Below are 25,339 nucleotides of genomic sequence, written 5' to 3'. Positions count from 1 at the left end.
TCGAAAACAGCATTCTCCCTTGTTGGTTCCTTAACATGCTGCTCAAGAAAGCGATCCCCTGTGAAGTGCGAGGTGTGGGATAGTGGTCACCCATGACTTTTCCACATCCTTGCATGCAGGCCACTCCGTCCCATCATCCCTCTTGAACAGATGCAGGAATTGACTCTGATGGAAAGACCCATTGGGAAAGTAAGCTCGCAAGCAAAGTGCCAGGGATCTCCCTACACTGACGGTTTTATTTTAACAAACATCCTAATGACAGTGGATTCCCTGGCACACAGCTACTCTGGAACATTACTCATTGCTATTATTATCGATGTTTCAGCCTTTGAGGAAATTATTTAGCCAAATCGAACATTATTATAATCCTGCATTATTATATAATAATTGATTATAATGCTGTGGAGTTTTATAGGGAAAAAGATGTGGAATTTTAAAATAGAGCAGCATTGAAAGAAAAAGGAAAATTTGCTTTTGAGAAAAAGCACTTTTGTCAAGAGGGTGAAATTCTAATGTTGAAAACTGCATTTTTTTAAATTTAATTTGTTTTAAAAATTTGGACGTACAGCATGATAATGGGACATTTCGGTTCACGAGTCCGTGCGTGTAATTTATACCCAATGAATCTACAATTCCCAGTACATTTTAAGCGGTGGGAGGAAACTGGAGTACCCGGGGAAAACCCATGTAGAGACACAGGGAGAACGTACAAATTCCTTACCGACAGCGCCAACCCCAACCCTGATCGCTGGCGCTGTAAAGACATGGCGCTAACCACTAGGCCAACCGAACCACGCAATTTACACCTAATTAACCTCCATCTCGGTACATCTTGAAGTATCAAATTTTCACGTCAGCCACGACACATGCACATGTACTGAAGGCACTCCTTCAGCTCGACTGGAAAAGTTCCACCTTTCAAGTTTGGTTTAATGTCTAAGATCACTGCTACATCAATAAATTCCAGCATCAACGTGTATTTCCAAACTTGCCTTCATTGCTACTACATAAATAGATCAAACAATAGGTGTTTGACATATCATTTGCTAATGAGCTACATCACCATCTGCATTAAAGGAGCTAAACTAGCCTTAGATTAAAGATTCTCAAGACATTTTTTTGATTCATGCATAGCTATTTTGGATTTAGATAAAATTAAGAGATTTTTTTTCATTTGTGGAATAAAGAGGTGACATGTCAAATGAGTGTCTGCAATGTGTTCTGTGTTTTATTGAAAACATTTAAACTGTACAGAAAGAAGGATTTTGATCTTTATCTTAGCCGTCATAATTATTTGATCTCTGAGGTGTTTGCTTACAATTGATTGGAGATTTTCGTTGGCTCTGTGTAAAAGTAAGTTGCATAGATACATTGTCAATCCAGTTTTACAGCTTCTGGCAAAAATAAGCATTTTTATTTTTATTTCCTTGCTGGGGCAATCATCTAAAATGTGTAAAGATTTCTTCCAAAATGACCAATAATCATTCGTCCACTGAAGTTCATCCATCTTTTTCACTTGTTCACAGAACATTCAAACTAAAGAATAAATCCCAAAGTTCAAAAAAATATTGTTATAATTCACTTCAAAAACAAAGGCAGGTTAAATGACGCTATCAGTTTGAAATTCATTCCAATGAATTAACTTAAAAGAGAAATTAATGTCTTTTTTCTTCTAAAATGTTCAAATATTACAATTTAAAGATGAATACATTTTGCAGATTATTGCACAATGTCACATTGCTCAATGTAGGTAGATAATTTTGTGAAGTAGGTATGACCCATTAAAGATAATATATTTTGATCTCAACATTTTTTGTGGAAAAGAGAAACAAAATCTCTTCACAATAAACCAATTAAAAAGTTGGAAAGAAATCGTCCACATTCTTATAACTTACAAATGTCTTAAGCGTTGGTTCAAAAGTTAAAAACTATGAGCTGTTTTGTTCGTCTTATAAGTCATGAGAGCATTTTTCCAATTTTTGCCACCAATTTAAATACTTATATTACTTAATGATTTATGAACTGTATTTTCCAAGTAGAATATTATTTAACATCCCACATGTTAACATTTAACTGTGGAGAATCAGCCGCATTTTGATCCACCTTCCACACATCAAAACTTTGCAATAGTTTTTACTTTATTAACTCTATAATTGTTCCACATCGCTTTACTTGAACCTCACATGTGAGAAAATGCATGAGATAATTAGCCAGTCTTCATAATCATCATTTCAGTAATTGTACACGAACGTTTAATGCAAAAAGACTTATTATTCAACTCTTTCTTGTTGGTGGTAATAAAGCACCAAAGTCCACAGGCATCGTGGTTGACGTAATAACACAATGCTGGAGAAACTCAGCAGGTCAAACAGTGACCTTTATAGCAGGGGTGGCCAAATTTGCTTAATGTAAGAGCCACAAACAATAAAGCTCAGATGCTTGAGAGCCGCAGGACATGAACAAAATTCACACAGACATTTTCATTGTTACATCCACAATTTGTTACAAAACTTTTATATAAATGTTAAGAAATGCATATTAAATGGAATAATATTTATTCAATCATGCAATTTTTAACTGTGAATTTGTATGTTTCAGTCGCCACAAAAACACAAATTATGTAAAAAAAGGTCAACCAAAAAATTAGGGATATTTTAATCAGATTTCCACCTCACAAAATTACTCTTGTTATAATTATATTTTTATGACTAAAATACAATGCTACAAATATCAGGCTATTAAAGATGCGAGTCGAGTGGGCGAGGGGAGAGACCGGCAACATGAGTCAGGTAGGCAAGAGACCGGCAGTCAGGCGGGTGAGGGGGAGAGACCGGCAGAGCAATTCGGGCAGGCGAGAGACCGTCAGCGTGAGTTGGGCGGGGGGGGGGGGGGGGGAGAGACCCGCAGCGTGAGTCAGGCAGGTGAGGGGGAGAGACCGGCAGTGCAATTCGGGCAGGCGAGACACTGGCAGTGGGAGTCGGGTGGGAGAGGAGGAGAGACGGGCAGTGCAATCCGGGCAATACATAACCGATGTTTCGGGCTTGAGCCCTTCATCGAGGTCTGAGCAAAATGTAGGCAGGCACCGTGTACTTATGTAGCAAAGATAAAAATACATATAACCAACGTCTTGGGTTTGAGCCCTTCATCAAGGTGTGGAAAAATGTGAGCTGGCATCTGAATCAAATGGGAGGGGGAGGTTGAATTGGGAGGGAGAGGTTGAATTGGGATGGGGAGGTTGAATTGGGAGGGGGAGGTTGAATTGGGAGGGGGAGGTTGAATTGGGAAGGGGAGGTTGAATTGGGAGGGGGAGTCTGAATTGGGAGGGGGAGGTTGAATTGGGAGGGGGAGGTTGAATTGGGAAGGGGAGGTTGAATTGGGAGGGGGAGGCTGAATTGAGAGGGGGAGGTTGAATTGGGAAGGGGAGGCTGAATTGGGAAGGGGAGGTTGAATTGGGAGGGAGAGGTTGAATTGGGAAGGGGAGGTTGAATTGGGAAGGGGAGGTTGAATTGGGAGGGGGAGGTTGAATTGGGAGGGGGAGGTTGAATTGGGAGGGGGAGGTTGAATTGGGAGGGGGGAGGTTGAATTGGGAGGGGGAGGTTGAATTGGGAGGGGGAGGTTGAATTGGGAGGGGGAGGTTGAATTGGGAGGGGGAGGTTGAATTGGGAGGGGGAGGTTGAATTGGGAGGGGGAGGTTGAATTGGGAGGGGGAGGTTGAATTGGGAGGGGGAGGTTGAATTGGGAGGGGGGGGTTGAATTGGGAGGGGGAGGTTGAATTGGGAGGGGGAGGTTGAATTGGGAGGGGGAGGTTGAATTGGGAGGGGGCGGTTGAATTGAACTCTTCTTTCAAGTGCATACACTTGCATTGAACGAAAGCCGACAGTTCGAGGATATATTTGTTCTATTTACACATGTAATTAAGACTTTGCCAAAGTTTGTTTTCATGGGCAAACTGGTGTTTGAAAATGTGTCTGTGAAACATGCATTTGGGGCAATTGTTAAGTCAATCGTGGATTTGCCAGCAAGGGGGGGGTGGGGGGTGGGGTTGGTGGGTGGGGGGGGGTTCCTGGCTTGCAGAGGGTCGCTCTGTCCGGCGCTCCACAACCAAGGTCCAGGAATTAACACTTCGCAGCGCTGCCACCCCGGCTGCGGCACGTGCTCAAGCCCCCGCCCGGGGAGCGCGGGCTGCCTCGGCGGTGACGTCAGGCGCGCCCGGATTGGCTGGCGGCTCCGTGTCACAATTTGCTACAGGCCCGCCGGCTGCGGAGGGGGATTGGCCGGGCCGGGTGACGGCAGCGCGCACCGACCCCGCCCCTCCCGGTCCCGGGCTCCTGTGTCAGACCTGTCAATCAGGCAAAGGAAGGGGGGGGGGGAGAGAGAGGAGGCGTGCTCGGCGCACAGAGGGAGCCCCCAGAGTGTGTCCAACACACACACACTCTCACACAGACATGGAGCTGGTCTGCATGGAAAGTGCCCCCAAAGTGCAGCGAGCCTACCCTGACCATACCCTCCTCTCCGACCACCGGGTCCTGCAGAACCTCCTGCTCACCGAGGACAGATACATCCCCAGGATCTCTTATTTCAAATGCGTCCAGAAAGAAATCGAGCCCAATATGAGAAAAATGGTCTCATTTTGGATGCTAGAGGTAAAGAAAACGTTCTTCTGCCCCCACTGCCCTCTCCTCCTCTCAGGAGCGCTGCAAAGGTTGCAATGGGTGTCATGGCACTGGCTGCCCCCCCCCCTCCCCCCGTTTTAAAGGGTGCACAGGGGGACAGGGCTCCGCGTTAACGCTGCGGCCGCACGCGTGTTGGGCGAGCGCTTGCAAGTGGGGCCGATCCTTGGAGTCGAGGGCGAAACGGTGCAGATTTTCTTTTGCTCCCAACTGTATAAGAACGGCTGATAAACAACATTGTCGCCATGTTGACTTAACCCCCCTCCTCCCTCCCTCCCCGCCGCCGCCGCCTCGCCGGGATGAAGAGGAAAAGTTTGCGACGTTGAGGGGCGAGTCCCCGATCCCCTCGCTCGGACCACCCGAAAGTGCTCGCCAAAGCCCCGGTCCTGACCTCGGTTTCCACCTGGAAACCGGCACCATCAGGGGGGGGGGGGCATTTTGGCGAACTTTTTCCAAACTTTTCGAACAAAAGGTAACTTTGCCCCGGCAAAGTCTGGGGGGGGGGGGGGGAATGCTTACAACGGTGCCCAAAACCCCCCAAATACTGAGGGGGGGATCCCCCCCCCACCCCCCACTTCCACCCCCACCCGGAGTGATGTTGGTGGCCCTTTGCAGTGGTTTAAACTCCGCGTGGTGGTGGTCTCACTTTCTTAAAGAAATCCTCCCCACCCCCGTCGTTTCTTTCTGCTTGTTCTAGGTGTGCGAGGAGCAGAAATGCGAAGAGGAAGTCTTTCTGCTGGCAGTGAATTATCTGGATAGATTTTTGTCTTCGGTTCCTACTAGAAAATGCCACCTCCAGCTGCTCGGGGCAGTTTGCATGTTCCTGGCGTCCAAACTGAAAGAGACGAGCCCACTGACAGCTGAGAAGCTCTGCATTTACACCGACAATTCCATCACTCCCGCCGACCTCCTGGTAAATGAAAGGGACGGAATTCAGGGGGGGGGGGGGGGACAAGGCAATGCCTTTGGCGTTCTGCATGCAGCGTGAATCTGGTGGTGGACCAGGTGCGCCGGTCCCGGGATGGCAGAAGGAAGGGACCCCCCACCACCCCCACCCCAGTGTAGACTGGAGTCGACACTGCGCTTACCCATCTGAACCGTGCACAGTCGTGACTGAGCATCGGGTGCCATCTAGTGCGAGTGTGCAAGCCTGCAGTGTTGCCCCCCCGCTTCAAACTTCCCAATTAACCCATCACTCTTGCCTCTCTTTCCTTAATCTTGAAGATGTTCCTCATCTACGCTTCACGACCAGACCTCACGGTTGCACTGAGCTCATTTTGCCTTTTTCTTTGACCAAAAACACCCTATTTCAGGGCACAGAGCGACACTCGACGTATCCGTTTCAGATGTGGTAAGCGTTGGTCTTGAGGTTAATCTCGACCTGCCTATTTTAGTGTTCGGATTGGCAGAATCTGGTCTGCCCATTTTGAACATTTGCGGCACTCATTTCGGGTGGGCTGCGGGCAATTTGTTAAAACCCCTGGTTTTGGGGAGAATATTGCGCCTTTTTTGAACAAAAAAGGTCTTTTTTGAGGGTTGCATTTGTGAAAGTTGGGGCCGAGTCTCCCCATCGATGTCCTTGTAAAGCCACAAAACGCTGGAGGAACTCAGCAGGTCCAACGGTGTCCTTTACGTAGCAAAGGCTGAAAGGTACAGAACCGACCTTTCGGACTTGAACCCTTCCTCGAGATGGGGTAAAAATGTTGGCAGGCGTCCAAATTAAAAGGGTGGGGGGGGGGGAGAAGTGTGGTCGCAAAGGCAGGAGGTGATAGGTGGAGAAGGGAGGGAGGGCACAGCAGCGATCAGTGGGAGGAGGGATGGCTGGGTGAAGGGAGGGGAAAAGGAGAGCAGTTGAGCAGAAACCGGAAAAGTTGAAGTTAATGCCATCTGGCTGGAGAGTGTCCAGATGGAAAAAGTTGTACCCAGTACATGACTGAGGTAAGTGGGTCAGCGTAAATGAAGTGTCCCCATCCAACCCCTGTCATGGGAGAAGGTAGTCGCTTCAGCCCGTTACTTAATTCTCCTCTTGAATTTCTACCCACTCTTGGCTATTTAGCTGCACATTACCACATTTAAGTTTCTGACACACTGCAAGACACTTTTGGTCAGCTGACTTTGGAACAGTTTCAAAACATTTTGAAAAGTTGGTTTGTAACACCAACTTGTGAAGCTAGGAATTGAGATGGGGGGAATCAGTAGGAGTGGAGTATGTGGGCTCAATTTTAACATCTAAGAAAAATTTGGACAGGTATGTGGATGGGAGAGATAGGGATTAGGCAGAATAAAAATATGGCGCAGACCAGAAGGGCCTACTTCTGTACTGAAATAGAGCAGAAATGGGAGGGGGCCTATTACAGTAAAACCCCTGGTATCCAGCTCCTTTGGTAGATGCTGGATAAGTGTATTTTCCGGTTGCTTGAGATTTACTCATAGTTCCAAACTAAAACTTAGTCCTCCTTCATGATCTGCTGATTTCTGTTCACCAGATAAGTCTAATGTACTTTTTTTTTGCTGGTTGTTTGAATTCTGGATACCAGGTGCTTTGTTTAGTAAGGTCATAGGTGATTTGAATTCATTTCTGCCAAACCTTATGACCCAGAACTCCCCTTTTAAAAAAAAAAACTCTTTTTAAACCACCTCAGCAATAAATATGTTTAATTTCACTGCTTCCACAGCACAGAAGGCCACAGATTTACAACATTTTGGAAGAAGAACTTCCTCTTCATTTGGTTATGCGCTTGACCCCTTTATGTTGAGTCTCCGCCTCCAGGGATGAGCTCTGTAGTACTGACTCAGAATGGGCTTGTCCTTGTAAGGTAACATGGGCGGGGGCGGGAGGTTCAGGTGCAGCTGCTTTTCTTGACAGTGGGTGTAGGGGGGCTATGTAGTGGTGAGTGTCTGGATTAGGATCAGTTCCGAACCTTTGCCAAATCTGGTTGAAATTCTGAATTTTGGGTCCCATTTTCTCAATTGGCATTTTAGGGAAATGCTCTGGGTCTGTTGTCTGTGAATAAAAACAAAAAAATTGTAGGATTCTGCATTTCTGGTAAATTGGCCAGTTGGTGTTTGCTTTCACGGGTCCGGAATTTAGAGTCTTGATGGAAAGGATTGACGTAACCTCTCTTTGCTGGGTACAGGAACAACTGCAAAGTCTCCGATCTTCCCACTGGTCAGCTTGTGGTAAAACTTGGCAGTCGGTCGTGGCTCGATCAGGTACACATTCCAATGTGGAGAGGGTAAAGAACTTCAAATTCCTGGGTGTCAACATCTCTGAAGATTTGTCCTGGGGGCTCCATGTCGATGAAGAAGGAACAAAGCACGGTGTAGGCCTCTGCTCACTGCAGCCGAGGGTTTTGGGTGTTGGTGGAGTAGGTTGGGTCCATTGCATTGGAGTGACAGACTTGGGTGTGGAGGTGCTGAGATACTTCCAGGTGCCCAGATATCTTGGCATCCACCAGCAGTCAACCAGGTATGCAAGAGCACACTGGTCTTAACTCACCAATGGTGATCTTCCATTTTGGGGGGAGGGGGAGCACTTTCCTCTGTGACTGATGTAGAAGGAGCTTCCTGAATTGGGGACAAGGGTCCATCCCCGCCCACCCCTCTGTTCCAGTGGGAATTTGCCCTCTGCGAATCCACATTAATCAGAATTTGTCATGAACATTTAACAGTGCAGATGTTGCTATAAATTGCACTTAAAAATTAATTAGTGCAAAGAGAAGAGAGTGAGGTAGTGTGTCGAATCTGATTCATTGTACGTTCAGAAATCTGATGGCGAAGAGGAAGTAACTGTGTTTGTTTTGCTTGGTGCACGTCTTCAGGCTCCTGCACCTCCTTTCTGATGGTAGCAGTTTGAAGAGGGCATGGCCTGGGGGGTTGAGGTCCTTGAGGATAGAGGCTGCTTTCTTAAGACACCGCCTCTTGTAGATGTCCTTAATGGAGTGAAGCCTGATGCCTGTGATGGTGCTGGCCAAGTTCACAACGCTCTGTGGTTGTTTCCTGTCCTGTGCATTGGCACCTCCACACCAGACAGTAATGCAATAAGTCCCATGTTCTCCAAGGTACACCTGTAGAAATTTGCAAGAGTTTTTGGAGCCGAAACTCCTCACGAAGTATAGCTGCTGGTGAGCCTTCTTCATTGACAAATCTTCAGAGATGTTGACACCCAGGAATTTGAAGTTCTTTACCCTCTCCACTGCTGACCCCCTCAACAAACACTGGTCTGTGTTCTGATTTTTCTTTTCCCCTCCCCCAAAGTAAGTCAGATGTCATGAGCAACACAAAATGCCGGAGGAACTCATCGGATCAGGCAGCATCTTGGAAGGCAGTGGTCAGCCGGTGTTTACTCGCAGAAGCGCGTGGCTGTCTGAGTGAAGAAGCAATCTTTTGGAAAAGTGAGAAACCTTCAATATTATGGCAAGGTCAAAGTGGATTCTATTTGTGGGCAGCTGTCGGTCAATCCTGGGGCAGACACGGTTAATACAGCAGGAGCCTTCGTCAAAGTAGGTGTGAGACTCCCTTCCACCAAAAGCAGGAAGCTTCAGTGAGGCAGGTGAGGAAGGATTTGGAGTCTCCACAGCAGGTTGGAGCAATTGAGTAAAATGACCCTTTACCGTTCATTATTAGTCCACTGCGAGCCCACCACAGACCCTTACAGAAGTCAACAATGGGGAACGTTACCGGGTCAGGATGCCGTGCAAGGCAGAACAAGTTCAAGTCCTGAGTCAACGTCAACCATCACATACCCACTAATACACCCCACATCAATCCCAGTTTTTTTAGATATACAGCAATGGTAACAGGCTCTTCAGCCCACAAGCTTGTGCTGCCCAAATACACCGAATTAGCCTGCAAGTCTCATGGGAGGAAATTAGATACCGTAGGGAAAGCCCAATCAGACACGGGAACAACGTATAAACTCATTACAGACAGTGCGGGATTCGAACCTGCCTCACCGGCGCTGTAACAGCGCAACCCTTATTCTTCCCGCAGTCCTTTGCAGATTCTACTGCTCACCTACAAACCAGGGTCAGTGTCCAGATAACCAACCAGCCGGGTGGGGGGGGGGTGAAAGCCACAGGGAGAACGTGCAGGCTCCACGGAGTCAGCGCCCTGCAGAACTGGGGATCGAACTTGGATCAGTGGAGCGGTTGGAAGGGAGTTCCCCCCCCCCACTGCTCCCAGCCATGGGCTGAATTGTCAGCAGTTAGTCCTGTCGTCATGGGTAAAAACACCAGGCTGGAGAAACTCAGCAGGTCAAACAGTGTACTTTGCTATTTAAAGATAAAGAGGCATCACCAACGTTTTGGGTTTGAGCCCTTCAAGGTGTGGAAAAAGGTTGAGAGGAGCTTGAACAAAATGGTGGAGGGGTAAGGGGAAAGGTATTAGGTCCCACATGCGACAGGTAATAGGTGGATAAGGGAGGGAGGAAAGGAGGGAGAATGGAAAGATGGCTAGCAGAAACGTCACTGCTAACACTGACCAGTTGGAAAGTTCCCAGATGGAAAATCTGGCATTCCTCCAATTTACGGGTGGTCTTGGTTGGATAGTACACGAGGCCGTGGGCAGGTGTGTGAGCAAGGGAGCGGGGTGCTTGGCCTCTGGGAGATCCCTGTCACTAATGCGGACAGAGCGAAGGTACTCGGTGAGGCGCTCTCCCAGTCTGCACCCGATGTAGAGAAGGCCACACTTTTGTGTTTTTTTTTACTTCAACTACGGTGTCTGCAGACTTTCGTGTTTTACTCCTGCTGTCATGAGCTACAGTAGATGTTCTTTAACTGGGGAGGTGGCCCAGGAGAATGAGTATGGGATGAACGGAGAATTAGCTGGTGGGGTGGGGGGAGGGAGTTGGAGAGCTTTGTATTACTGCACAACCCAGGGGCCGCCCCATCGACCAACGGCGTCTGCTCCAAACATAATGCCACATTAAACTAAATCCCTTCTTCCCGCACATGGTCCCTAATCTCTGTCCCCTGGATAATTGTGTGTCTCAATAACAGCTTCTTCAACACTATTGTATCTGCTTCCACCATTCTCGATTGGGGTGGGGGAGAGCCTGTTCCACGCATTTCCTTTAAACTCCTCTCCCCTTGAAAGCATGTCCTGCACCATCTGATTTTTTTTTCCTTTAGTGGGGAGATTCTGTTAACCTCCGTGGTTCTCAACCTTTTTCTTTCCACTCACATCCCACTTTAAGTAATTCCTACGCCATCGGTGCTCTGTGATGAGTAAGGGATTGGTTAAGGTGGGATGTGGGTGGGAAGGGAAGGTTGAGAATCACTGCTCTAGACCCAATTATTACTGAAATATTTGGCTTGAGAAAAATTCTCATTGGCCTATTTCATTTGGAGTTCGGAAACTGTGCACATAACGAGTCAATGAGGGACGATTAAAACTGGTTTTCAAACTATTTCTTTCCACTCACTGACCACTTTAAGCAATCCCTTACTGATCACAGAGCACCTATGGCATAGGGATTACTCAAGGTGGTCTGTTGAGTGGAAAGAAAAAGGTTGAGAACCACTGGTCTTCCCAGTGGAGTTGAAGGCATGGACACTCAGTGACTCTGAAGGGACTTTCTTTTGTTTCTCTTCCTTCCTTTAAAGGGTGGCTGGCAGAAGGCAATTTTGTGTAATATTACATGTTCTGTGCTATTACATGGCAATAAAGGAATCTTGAATCTCAGCCCAGAGAAAACAAGTTTGCCCAACCTCCCCTTGCAGCTCATTCAGATTTACAGGAATTCTGCCTCTAACCGCATTAAAGAGCTGAATATTCTTGATAAAAATATTTTAAAATACTCTGAGACTGGCTCAGGTTTGTCTGGGATTTGAAGAGTGCAAGTTCAGGCCCATCCCCGGGTAGAATAGTCGCTTGTCTCTCCAGCTCATGTGGCCGAGGGAATGTTTTGGGGGTGGAGGGGATCCTTTGTGAGCAGCTTGTTGTTGGATCAGGTCGTGCTTCTGTGGGGTCATACAGGTTTCCATGCCCCAGGTCGTTGAGGAGCCCGGTTTCCCACTGTCTCTGCCAAAATGTATCCCTCGTCCCTTTGTACAATCACCAGAACAACAGTTAGGTTCCTGGGAGCTCATTTAAGAGAAATTAGCTTGTGTTTAAATAAAATGTTATAGACAAAAATGATTACAAGTTAGTTTTTTTTAAAAAAAACCTGTTATTCAGAATTCAAGCAACCAGCAAAAAATTTGCAGAAAATGAATAGCGTAAATATGCGTGTATAATGCGTTTCGACAATAATGCAACCCCCCACCATCATTTTTGAGGGAAAAAAGGGAGAAAAGTTTTACCCTCGTGTATAATACAACCCCCGTTGCCTGCCCAATTCGCGCTGCCGTCTCTCTCCCCCCTTGCCTGCCTGATTCGTGCTGCAGTCTCTCTCCCCCCCCCTCGCCCACCCAATTCACGCTGCCGTAAATATGCGTGTATAATGCGACCCCCCCCCTACTTTGAGCTCGAAATTTGGTACAAAACTTTTCGCATTATACACGCATATTTAGGGTCGGTAAAATATACGGAAGTTTAAAATTGGTGCGCCTCTTCGCCATTAGTTTGCCAGTCACGCAATCTCAAGCAACTGGAAAATTCACTTCTCTGGCATCTACCAATCCCCAAAGTTGCTGGATACTTGGGTTATTTTTACTGTATCTGGGGAAATGACGGTGGACGGGCAGAGATGCCTCATTTACTGAGGGATATGAATTATAAATAAAGACCTGGCTTTGTACATTATGAAAGTACTAGAAATTCATGAATTGCAACTGAATTTTTTTTAACCAAAAATAGATTGTATTCACAATAAATTATTTGCAAAAGGAAAACTGTTCAAAGTCTCTTCCCACCCTTGGTTTCATAGAACGTTGCTGCAGAACAATACTGACCCACTCTCGATCTTGTGCTGATCTATATCCTCCTCCACTTCCTCTATTTTTCTTCCATCCACATGCCTCTCTCTGAAATGTACCCCTGATGTTCCAGCCTCCACCATCAACCCCTGGCAAGGCATTTCGGGCACCCACAATTCTCTGTAAAATGATTTGCCCCTGACGACTCCCCTAATCTTTTCTCCCCTCACCTTGTCCAGATGTATCTGCACATTTCCATCACTGTACATTGTTACATTCATTTCTATTTACCCCATTGGCACCAGGTCGTTACTCTCCATTTCCCCCCCCCCCCCCCCAGTTGTTTGAGGGGATTCCCTTTGGTCTCAGTGCCCCGGTGACAGACTGTTCTTCCTCACAGCTGCGTTTGGCTGTATCAAGCCTCGGTGAATTGCGACTAATGTTAGATCAACAGCAGATCTGAAATGCTGCTGTGTGTTCACAGGACCAGTTCAGTCACAGATTGATGACTGGCTCATTGAAGTCAAATGGTGCCCTGGCAATAACCGATTAGTTAATTCAAGGTGATACTCCTAACCAGTGTGGTCTCTGCCGATGGCAATTCTTTTCCATATTTTTTCAACAAAACTGCATGTGACTCGCGAGCCACTGTTTGACTACCCCTGCCGAACTGGTACAATAGTGCAGGCCAGTGTATAGTGGTGATATAGCAGTCCTGATTTGTTTACTGGGGGAGGTTCAAGAGCCCGATAGTTGTTGGAAAGAAACTGATCTTAAACCTGGAGGTGCTGGACTTCAAGCTTCTGACTGAAGGGCGTGGTGAGAAGAGGTTGTGATGGGGGTCCTTGATGATGGCTGCCTTCTTGAAGCAGCACCCCAAGTAGAAATGTTGACTGCTTCAACATTTGAGAATTTGAAGGATTTTACTTTTCTTCTGTTTGCAAGTGTATGATCATTTCAATAAGCAATAAAGTATGCGAGAGGGTGCGCAAACCTTGTGTGAAATGACTGCAGTCAGAGTGGAGGATGGCAGGTTGGTCAGGCAGGGTGAGTGTGGGTAGTCCACACCACTGGGACGGGCAATCTAGTCGCTGCTGTCTGTGCAAGTGGAGGGAGGGGGATGCAATCGTTCCGATTCTATTTCTGGAAGCAGCAGTGGGTCAGAGGTAGAGAAGCACAAGGACTGCAGATGGTGGCCTCTTGGGCAAACAGCGAGAGGTTGGAGTTTCTGTCTCTCAGGACAACTGATAATTGGATATCTTTGGGGCTGAGGAACCAATCACAAGTTAAAACAATGCTGGAGAAGCTCAGCAGGTCAGAGTAAACTGTGTGGCAGAAGTAGTTACATAACCAGCCTTTCAGGCTCGACCCCTTCAAGGTCGAAGCAAAATGTTGGCAGGCGTCCAAACTAAATGGTAGAGGGGGACGGATCACGGCCCCACAGGCAGGAGGTAATAATGGAGGGAGCAGCAAACCGGGGGGTGGGGGGGGGGTGGGTCTGTGAATAGAGGGCGAAGGGGGTGGAGACCTGGCTGAAAAGAGAAAGACCAGGGAGGGAGAACGGAGAGTGGACTCGCAGAATCTAGAGAAATTGACATTAATGCCATCTGGTTGGAGATATTAGGTGTCTTCTTCCATCTTAGTTTGGCAGTGATTTCGTGCTTTGGGGGTGGGGCGGGACAGGTTTGAGGAGTTCTTTAGCCTCCTGCCCTTATGTGGCCAAGATGCAAACACAGCACACACGAATGGTCAAGCAGTTTGCCCATCTTGGGATCCGTTGCAATATCCCCCCTCTCAGTAGAAAATGTTCTTCAAGTTCAAAGTTCAGGTTTATTGTCGGAGCACATACATGACATCACATACAACCCTGAGATTTTTTTCCCTGCGGCCCCCGCAGAATTTCTACTTATCAGTCGTGCAAAAAGAACACTGCACTCAAGAAAAGATGTGTATACAAAAAGAAATGTAAACAAGAAGGAAAAATGCAAACAAACTGCAAATACAGAATAATCGGTTGAAAATGATCATCATGGAAGTCGAGTGTCTGGTGAAACCACTGGTATTGACTCAGTAGTACCTTCAATGCATATCAACATGTACGTGACTGAGTGTCTCATTTGATATCACGCACTTTTCATCCCAAGGTCTTTTTTAATGACTCATTGACAACTGGCTAGAGGTCAGTGACCAGCGGAAGAGCTGCAGGGATCAGTTCTAGGACCCCCCGCTCTTTGTGGTCTTTATAAATGGCCCCAATGAAGAGGCGGAAGGATGGGTCAGAAAGTTTGTGGATATCACAAAGGTTGGAGGAGCTGTAGATGAAGATTGTGGAAGGTGACAAGAGGATATGGACAGGATGCAGAGTTGGGCAGAAAAATGGCCGATGGCGTTCAATCTGGATAAATGTGAGGTGATGCATTTTGGAAGGTCAAACCAAAGGCTGAGTACAGGGTTAATGTTTGATTACTTAACAGTTTGGAGGAACAAGAACCTTGGGGTCCAAATCCATACATCCCTCAAGGATGCTGTGCAGGTTGATAGGATAGTTAAGAAGGCCTACGTGATGCTGGGATTCATTAATAGGAGGATTGAGTTCAGGAAACAAGAGGACATGTACAAATCTCTGGTGAGACCATACTAGGAGTATTGAGTTCAGTTCTGGTCACCTCATTAGTGGAAGGATGTGGAAGCTGTGGAGAGGTGCAGAGGAGATTGACCAGGATGTTTCTTGGATTGGAAAGTAAGTCTTATGAGGCAAGGTTAGCAGAGCTGTGACTTTCTCTTTGGAGCGCAGGAGGATGAGAGGAAACCATAGAGGTCTACAAGGTTCTTAGAGGCATCGATAGGGTGGATGCTTTTTTTCCCAGGGCAGGAATAGCAAACACCAGAAAACACAAGTACAAAGTGTAGGAAGGGAAGTTTAAGGGAGTCATCAGGGGTAAGTTTTTTTTACGCAGAGAGTTATTGGAGGTTGGAACATTGGAGTATTTAAGAGATTCTTAGACAGGCACATGAATGGAAGAAAAATAGAGGGTTATGGGATAGGGAGGGTTTATATTTTTAAGGAATATGGTTTGGCACAACATCGAGAGCTGAAGGGCCTGAACTGTGCCGCACTGTTCTATGTTCTAATGGCATGGGGCAGGAAGAGGTCCATGACCCACCTGCGGGACCCCAACCCACCGTCAGGAGAGGAGGTCCCCAGCCCACAGGCGTGCTGGAGAGGGTTCGCTGACCCATGAGCGGGGCGGGGCAGGGAGTATGTCCTCCATCTACCGGTGAGAGGTGTTGGGGTGGCCTGAGCGCAGGTAGGGTGTGTCCGTGCTCCAGGTCGAAGCTCAGGTTGGAAAAGGTTTATGTCCTTGATGATGGGAAAAAATCCAGTTTGCATTGCTTTGCATGTGTCCCACAGTTCAGTGCGAAAATGTGTCCATGTAGCAAGCATGCACACTCCACATGGACAGCACCTGGGTGTCTGGAGCTTAGAGGCAGCAGATCAGTTCACTGCATTGCTGCCGCTTGTGTGTCAGTTACAGCAGAGCAGGCATGAGGAAGTGTGACATGACCTGCCAGTGTGCTTCATGGAATGGAGGCATTGTGACGTTGAGAGTGATCTGGAGGACTGCGTGCAGTTCTGGTCTCCTTACTTGAGGAAATATGTACTGACCTTGGCGACAGTATAGAAGAGGTTCGCCGGGTTGATTCCAGAGATAAGGGGGTTGGCCTATGAGGAGAAATTGAATCATCTGGGACTGTACTTGCTGGAATTCAGAAGAATGCATGGAGATCTTAAGATACATATGAAAGGAATAGATGAGATGGTTGTTTCCACTGATAGGTGAGACCAGAACCAGGGGACATTGCCTCAAGATCCAGGGTAGTAAATTTAGAAGATGAGGAGAATCTGCTTTTCCCAGAGGGTGGGGACTCTGTGGAGTTCTCTGCCCATTGGCCTCAGTAAATATATTTAAGACAAGATTTTTACATAGTGGGGGAATTAAGGGATATGGGTGAGGTGGAGATGAACCTCTCATCGGATCAGCCATGATCGCATTGATCGGCAAAGTAGGCTCGAGAGACCGAATGGAACCCTGAACGTTGCAGCCTAGAACATTCGGCCCTTCTGGTCTATGTAGAACTATTATTCTGCCTCGTCCCTCTGACCTGCACCCAGTCCACACCCCTCCATCCATGTACCTGTCCAAATTGATCTTAAATGTTAAAGTTGAGCCCACATTCACCTCTTCAGCTGGCAGCCCATCCACACTCCCACCCCTCTCTGCATGAAGAAGGTCATGTTCCCTCTAAACCTTTCCCCTTTCACCCTTAACCCACGTCCTCTGGCCTGTTAATAGTTTAATAGGGGGGGGGGGGGAAATCACATAATGGTCTAACCCTGCTCCTATTTCTTGCGACATCCGGTAACGTCTTCTTCTCTCCCTCAGGATTGGGAGATTGTCGTCCTTGGAAAGCTGAAGTGGGATCTGTCAGTGACAACACCAAATGATTTCATCGAACACATTCTGGGCAAGCTTCTCTTTGCAGCCGACAACCTGGAACTTATTAAGAAACACAGTCAAACTTTCATCGCTATGTGTGCCACAGGTAGGGTTGGAGAGAAAGAGGACATTAGCGATGTGAATGAGATGAAGAGACCAATTGTTTTGATGATGAGTGTTTATTGTCACACAAGTACAGTACCCAAATACCACTGGAATCGGTCTTGCTGGAACTACACAGGGAGGTAGGAGACCCCATTGAACAGTCGTGTAAAGTTCAAAGTTCATAAATGACGTCACATACCACCCTGAGAGAAGCGGAGGTGGACCAGTGAGGGGGCTTTGGAGCTGGGCTGCTGGCGACTCGAGGCGAGTAACCTGCAGAGGCGGGGGGGGGGCCGCTGGGGACTGTCTCGAACTGGCCGGAGGGGTACCAGAGCCGGAATGCGGTGAGGGCGCCGAAGGGTCCCTGACTGCGTCGGAGGTTTGGAGATGCAGCTTGGGCCGTCAGTGGTCTGGACTGGACTCTGGGAAGCGGCTGGAGTCGGAGCTAAGGGGGAGGGGGGTTTGCTCTCTTTTGGTTCTTTCTCTGGCTAAGCAATGTAAGAGGTGCTTGGGCAATTCTTGTTGGCAAATCTGTTTGCTTTGCAGCAGGCAAAAGAAATTTCATGTAATACTATGACAACGATTAAATCTTGAATGTTGATTTTTTTTCCTGCGGGCCAGGCAGAATTTCCACTTTGCAAAAAAAAAACTGTACTCAAGAAAAGATAGGTAGACAAAAGAGAGAACTGAAAACAAAACCAAGTGCAAACTGACTGTGCGATTCAGAATTCAGTAACAATGAGTAAAGTCAGAGGCCTTAAATGAGCCCCTGATTGAGTTTGTCGTTGAGGAGTCTGACGGTGAAGGGGGAGCAGCTGTTCCTGAACCTGGTGGGTGCGAGTCTTGTGGCATCTACACCTCTTTCCTGATGGCAGCAGCGAGAACAGAGTGTGTGCTGGGTCGTGGGGGTCCTTGACGGCAGCATTCCCTGTAGATGTTCTCGGTGGTGGAGCACTAGTTTAATAGGGGGGGGGGGGGGGAAATCACATAATAGCAGCAGATCTGTTGCACCTCCCTGAAAGTGGCGTTAGGGCAAGGCACGCTTTCCTTGCTCGTTCGAGGAATTGAGTGCAGGAGCAGGGTTATTGTGACACTGCTGTGGAAGGTGGTGGTGGAACCACGCTTGGAGTATTTGGCAATGCTGGAATGCTGAGAGGGCATCTTTAGAGAGGTATATAAAATCTTGAGAGCCATAGGTCAAGTTCTTCCTCCCCCTAGGGTAGGTTCCCCAGAATATAGATTTAAGTTGGAGAGGGGAAATGTTTAAAAGTGACCCTCAGAACTTTTACACAGAGAGTGGTGGGTACAGTAAAAACCCATGTTCTCTGGAATTCAAGCAACCAGCAAAAATAAATGCAGAAAATAAATAGGTAAAAAATATGGAAGTTTAAAATCAGCACAGTTCACCAACCCAGCCTCAAGCAACCGGAAAATTCACATCCGGCATCTACCAATCCCCATAGATGCCAGAATCGAGGGGTTTCACAAGCTGCCAGAAGAAGTGGTAGAAGCTTGTGTTTTCTCCAGGGGCTCTGGTTTCTTCCCACCGTTCAAAAAACGTTCAAAAGGAAACCAAGTACCAGGGTTCTAGGTTAATGGGGTGTAAATTGGGCGGCAGAGACTCGTGGGCCAAAATGGCTTGTCTCCGTGCTGTGTGGATGAATTTACAAATTTTAAATTTAAAGGTGGAAAATGTTTCCAGGGGTTCGGGCCAAACACGGGCGAGTTCCCGTCAATGACGTGGCCATCGTGGATGTGGGGCTGAAGGGTCCTAGGTTACTGTCCCCATGAAGGAAGAGACCTTTTGGATGTGTTATTTTCCCTGTCTCATTGAACCTGGTATCTTGTTTAGGCCAAGAGCACTAAGTTCCATGAATTCTTGCTAAAACAACCAAAATAATTAGTGTCATATTTTCACATGCAGGCCCCTTTTTTTTAAACAGATCATTTATTTATACTTATCAACATTTGAATTAAACATAAGCAATAAAAAATAAATCAACCATTTTTGATTCAATGAAAATCAAGTCAAGTTTATTGTCATCAGATTGTACGAGTACAACCCGATGAAACAGCACTCTCTGGTCCTCAGTGCAAAACACGCAGACACACAACCAGACAGAACACACATAGGGACATACATTACATATGCAGGACAAGTATTCATACAAATAAATATTGTTTTATACAAATTCAGAGGGTGAGTGTGAGCAGTTCGTTTGGTCATTCAGCATTTTCACTGCCCGTGGGAAGAAGCTGTTCCTCAGCCTGGTGTCTCTTCCCCAGCTGAAAGATGCTGTGTGCTGGGTGGAAGGGGCCCTCAATGGTTTTGAGCACGCCCTCTTCAGACCATGATCCTGGTTGATCACTTCAATGGGGGGGGAGGGGAAAAAGAACTAGGATGTTTCTCTTTGGATGAAATTGATAATTTTTATTAGAAAGTTTGGCGAGGAGGTGCAGCGACCTTTGACCCCTTAAATGTAAGATAACGGCACCAAGTCGTGTTAACGGTAGCATTTTCTTCATCGGTCCTTGTCGCCCAACGTAGCAGCGCAGACCATGGGTAAACAGGATGGGTCAGTTATTCATAGGCTTTGCCTGAAACCAACATCAGTCAAACAGGAGTTTTATCTGTGGAAGGAAATAACAAATTAATTTTCCCAAGTCCAGTTAGGGCATCGTAGCGTAGTGGTGAGTACAACGCAGTTACAGCGCCATCAACCTGGTTTCGAAGGAATTTGCGCATTATCCACATGTCTGCATGAGTTTTCCCCAGAGGGCTCCGGTTTCCTCCCACCCTTCAAAACATCCGGGGGGTAGGGATTGTAAGTTAATTGGGTGGCATGTACTCGTCGGCCTGTTACTGTACTGCATGTCTAAACTTAAATGTGAAATCTAGTGGATCTTACTTTCTGAAGAGCAGATGGGTTTGTGCAGATAATGCTTTTGTTTTGCCTTTTGACAGTTAAAACTGAAAAGATTCAGGTCCTTTTTTTTGTGAAACAAAATGTTCCCACAGTTCAGGTGACCCAGGTTTGATTCTGATCTCTGGCACAGTCTGGGTGGAGTTTTCACGTTCTCCCTGTGACTCCGTGGGTTCCCAAAGATGTAGGGGTTGGGAGGTTACTTGACTGCCAGGGCTCGTCTCCAGTGTGTGGGTGAGTGCCTTTGTAGGCGGGGGGGAGGGGGTTGATGGGAACGTGGGTAGAATAAGGTGTTAGATGGTCGACTTGATAGGCTGAAGGGCCTGTTTCTGGCCAGCATTACTCTGCGAATTTTCTAAAGTACGTGCGTAGAACAGCAGTCTCTAATGGTTGGCATCAAAGTGTGTTTATAACTGCTGTATCATGTATGGATTCACACTCTGGACTGTTTGTGAAGTGAACTTCCTCACTGTACGACATGTGCAGCAATGAGGTCTGATATGATTAGTTATTGGCGGTCGGGCTGTGACCCCTTTATGTGCTCCTGTTTCAGATTTTAACTTTGCCATGTATCCACCATCAATGATTGCAACTGGGAGCATTGCTGCTGCCATTCATGGCCTTGGCATCAGGTGCAACGATCTTACGGATGAGTCCTTGACAGAGCTGCTAGCCAAGATTACCTGTACAGAGCTGGTGAGTTTGGAGCCAAGGGTTACCTCGGAAAGGCCCCTCTTACACAGTGACTGCGGTGTGCGCGTCAACAAGGCAATGCCATAGGGACCTTGGACTCGCGCTCTCTCACGGACACACGCACAGCTTTCATGTAGTCAAAAACCCCCAATGTAAAGGTGGAGATTCTCCACTCTTGCATCAGGAGACTTGCTTCCATGAATGCGCCCTGGCCGGTTTCAAGGCGCCGACTGCAATCCCTCTCAGGGGAAGGGTCAGCGGTGGAGCGCTGCGTTCCGCTACCCTGTGTGAGTGTACTGCAGCTGTAGGGGGCGGGCTGATGTCGTCGCGATGAAACTGTCAACCCGCGACCCATCTCACCTTCCCACTCGCCCCTCTCCCTCTATGACCACACCCCCCTCCTCAGGGCAGGGACAGCCAACGAGGGCCATAAGGGCAAGGGGGCGGCTGGGCTAAGCTCTGGCACCTCACTGGGCCGCTTTGGCCTTCGGGGCTGCTCATCGGCACCAGCAGCTCAAGACGCGGTAGAGCAATGGGCCAACGCGGCTGGGACCATTCCGGGAAACGCAGAGTAGTTTCAGCTGCGCGGGGAATTGTGGGTAATGAAGTCGGCCATTGCTCGCCGCGTGTGTATGGCGCCAGTAGCCACACCTCCTGAACGCCACATCAACGCCCCAGCCACCTCCAGGCTGAAAGGAGACATCAGAGGAGGCTTTTGTGGGCCTGCATTAAAAGGTCAGAAAAACCTCTTCATTTGGCTTTTAGCCAGTCTCCAAGTGGAGGCCACTGTGAAAAGGCCCACAGACACTTTCCCTCTGTCTCCAAAATCAGTTCTCACCTTTCCTCTTATCGTGTCCAATTAACACTGCTGGTCTCGACTCCTCCCCCCCCCCCCCCCCCACCCCAATTTCTTTCCTCATTCTTTATTAAGATGCCTGTCTGCTTTTTGCTTCTACCTTGAGTAAGGGCTCAGGACAACGTTGGTTACAAATTGAGGAGACCCTTAGACTGGCGCATGGATGAAAGAAAAATAGAGGGTTACGAGCTAGGAAGGGTTCAATATATTTTTTAGCCGGCTCAACATCAAGAACTGAAAGTGCTATACTGTCCTGTAATGTCCATCTTCTCAAGACATTTCACAGATATAGGGATAGGAAGGACTTGGCTGAAGGCCTGTTCCCTGCTAGAAGACTCCATCCGCCTGCGAAGGCAGTTTAGATCAGATATATTGTCATGTAATATTACACAAAATTGCCTTTAGTCTGCCATAAGGCAGACAAAGATTCACCATTAGCATTGCCCGATCCCTTGTATACAGAGAAAAAGAAGCAAAAGAGAGTCCCTCTCCCACCCTGAGTCACTGTGTATCCGTGGATTCACCTCCAGCGCTCCTGCAGACGCACAGACTCCAGTCCAATCCATCGGGAACCCGAGCTCCAGATCCAAACCTCCTTCAGTCCCTGAGGTTCTTCGGGGGCCTTTCTTGCCCTCAGCACCGTCTTGAATCCAGGTTCTGATACCTGGTCCCCTTAGTCTCCCCAGCCCTCAGCCTGGTGCGAGCCATCTGACTTCTGGTCGCCAACAGCTCAGCCTGCGCCTGTCCTTCAACAACAGAGCCCCTCGTTGCTCCGCCGACATCCCGTGGGGTTGTCTCCTCTGATTCTCCTTCTCCACGTGTGGGGGGGGGGGTGGGGGGGGTGTTATCCCTCTTTCTGGTGCCTCGCGCCAGTCTGCTGCTCTGCCTCCAAACAACCCCTCCCTGAGGCTGCCGCTGAACTCAGGCACTGCCATCTTGAGGCCCCAGATTTTCACGTCTTTATTCCTTTAGCTTTTACTTTTTAAAAAAAAATTAAATAAAAAGCACACACGAGTGGATGTTGGGATGGGAATGTGGAATTGGAAAGTGTCATTGCAAGCCCTTTGAGAGTCTAGTTTCCTTGTCCTTTTGAAGGTGGTAATTGGAACCATCTATAATGCAATAACCCCCAAAGGCCCTTGTTCTCCTATTCATTCCGGAGGAGAAAGACAGAGATAAGTTTACTGCGGGACTATTGTTCCTGCTCTTTCATCTTGCACTCTGCCAAGCTAACCTAGCTGTGGTGTCACCTAGTTTTTTTTTTAAACGCCCCGAAAGTTGTTCTCTTTTGGGTTTTTTTCCCAACTGCTCTCCTCCTGGACAGCTGTTGAAGATTAGGGCGAAGAAAAGGCTCCTCTTTGAGGGATGTGCCTGTGTATTGTGGAAGGGAAAACTGAAGCAAATGGAGCACAATAGGGCGGTGGTCGGTGAATGGAATCTGGACGCTTCTAAAGTTACAGCAACTCCAGCGACGTGGACAAAACCGGCAGCTTAGGTATTCGCGCTGAGGCTTGCGGGGCAGCCAACTTGAAAAGGGAACAGATGGAAGGTTGCGTTCTTAGTGATATCTGGTGGAAAAGATCAGGCTTTTTTTTTTGCCATTCCCCCACCCCCTTGCACACTAAAGGTGCAGATTTTTTTTAAAAAACGAGGCTATTCAACACGAGTTCTGGACGCGGATTTCAAGGGTGCGAATTCGTTCTGCGTCAAGTGTTCACCCTTTTTTTCCTTTCCTAGCACTGTACCAGTTGTGAATTTTTTTTTTGAAAAAAGCACTGGTGAAATGACTCGATTGTATAACGAGTCAGCTGGATGAGTGTGCTATAACAACTCTTTCCACTGGCGCTCGAGGTGAGAATTCTTAGTAATGACGTTGTCGGGGTTCTATTTCAATTTACGACTTCCTCTCCTGTCTCGTTTAAACCTCGAACCATTTATTTAGAACTCCTGGTAAGAATAGATAGTCCTCTGTTTGAAGCTGTCTCACCCATGAGGTAAGATCTTGTGGAGGGTGCTATGGTGGTGCTACAGCCTGTAATTATCCTGGCAACTTTCTTTATTTTCACTTTTCCCAGACTTTTGATAGACACATCCCTATCGTACGGATGTGCTGGATTGAGGTTAGAGCTCCCATCCCAAGAGCCATTTGTCAACCCATGAGTTTTCCAAGTTTATTGTCATCTGATTGTACAAGTACAACCTGACAAAACGGCGTTCTCCAGTCCTCGGTACAAAACATGCAGACACACACCTAGACGTAACACACATAAATAATATGTATACAGGACAAGTGTTCATATATACAAATAAATATTGTTTTGTACATACGAGAGACTTGGATGGTCAGTGTGAGCAGTTCCTTTGGAAGTTCAGCATTCTCACTGTCTGTGGGAAGGAGCTGTTCCTCAGCCTGGTGGGGCTGGCACTGATCCTCCCTTATCTTCCCCGACGGGAGCAGCTGAAAGATGCTGTGTGGGGTGGAAGGGGTCCTCTGATTTTGCGCGCCCTCTTCATCTAACGATCCTGGTTGATCATGTCAATGGGTGGGGGGAGGGAGACTCCAGTGATCCTCTCTGCCACTCTTCTGGTCCTGTGGATCAACCACTGATCCATTTCTCTGCAGTAACTGTACCACACTGTGATGCAGCTGGCCAGGATGCTCTTGATAGAGCTCCTGTAGAATGTTGACATGATGGTGGCCAGTAGCCTTGCCTGCTTCAGTCTTCTCAGAGGAGATCCCTCCCTGAGCAACACACCTCCCCACCAAGTCCAGTGTGATCCACGATTTGCTTCTCAAGGTTATGTTGTGGAACTTGTCCCACTGCCTTGGAGCTGGTTGGTTAAGGGTCACCAGTGAGTCCCTGGCAAGTCAGCTAGAGAGAGGATTGCAAAATGAACGATTCCAGGTTTGACCTTCCGTGCACTGGGCTCCCCAGTGACAAACCACAGGACTGACAGAAATCCAACAATAAAATTCTCCCTGAGCCTGCTTAGCTTCTGAGATCAGACAGTCTCGGGTGTATTCAGGCTATTAAGTGCTTCTTGTGTACATCAAGGCAAAAGATGTGGGTAGCTCTTGAAAGCCACATTTCCACCTTACATAGAAATTGACATCATAGAACACTACAGTACAGAAACAGGTGCATTGGCCCATCTAGTCTATGCCAAGCTAATATTTCTGTCTAGTTCCATTGACCTACACCTGGACCATATCCCTCCATACCCCTCCCATCCATGAACCTGTCCAAATGTCTTGTGCCCAAATCGAACCGCATTCACCACTTCAGCTGGCAGCTCGTTCCACACTCTCTGAATGGAAAAGTTTCCCAAATGTTCCCCTTAAATATATCACCTTGCGCTATTAACCTGTGTCCTCAAGTTCTTGACTCATCCAACCTCAGTGGAAAAAGCCTGCTTGCATTTATAATTTTGTATAAATCTATGAAATGTCCCCTCATTCTCTGACGCTCCAGGGAATAAAGTCCTAACCTGTTTAACCTTTCCCTGTAACTTTGTTCCTGAAGTCCAGGCAACATCCTAGTCAATCTTCTCTGCATTCTTTCTATCTTATTGATATCTTTCCTGTAGTTAGGTGACTAAAACTACACAAAATGCTCCAAATTTGGCCTCACCAATGTCTTGTACAACAGCACCATAACATCCCTACTTCTGTACTCAATACTTTTAATAACCGTTCTCAGGAAAGAATCCTTTACCTAACTCAGGGACTGAA

General features: G+C 47.4%; 1 protein-coding gene across 11 annotated transcripts in view; it reads left to right on the top strand.

The window, feature by feature from the left end:
- The first annotated feature begins 4,245 nt into the window (after positions 1-4,245).
- ccnd3 (cyclin D3) overlaps positions 4,246-25,339 on the top strand; it is a 57,852-nt gene continuing 36,758 nt past the window's right edge. For 4 of the 11 annotated variants that reach the window (XM_069942172.1, XM_069942170.1, XM_069942169.1 and 1 more), the window contains exons 1-4: positions 4,248-4,643; positions 5,368-5,583; positions 16,975-17,134; positions 20,611-20,753. In XM_069942172.1, coding sequence (XP_069798273.1) covers positions 4,446-4,643; positions 5,368-5,583; positions 16,975-17,134; positions 20,611-20,753 — 717 coding nt within the window. In that variant the 5' untranslated portion in view covers positions 4,248-4,445. Of the gene's footprint in view, positions 4,644-5,367; positions 5,584-16,974; positions 17,135-20,610; positions 20,754-25,339 lie in introns of all 11 variants that reach the window. The other 7 variants (XM_069942173.1, XM_069942174.1, XM_069942168.1 and 4 more) reach the window with 6 other exon arrangements.

Source organism: Narcine bancroftii, chromosome 5, assembly GCF_036971445.1.
Source record: "Narcine bancroftii isolate sNarBan1 chromosome 5, sNarBan1.hap1, whole genome shotgun sequence".
NCBI classification, from domain to species: Eukaryota; Metazoa; Chordata; class Chondrichthyes; order Torpediniformes; family Narcinidae; genus Narcine; species Narcine bancroftii.
The sequence above is the reverse complement of the archived record's forward strand: the minus strand, read 5'-3'. Positions and strand labels throughout refer to the sequence as shown.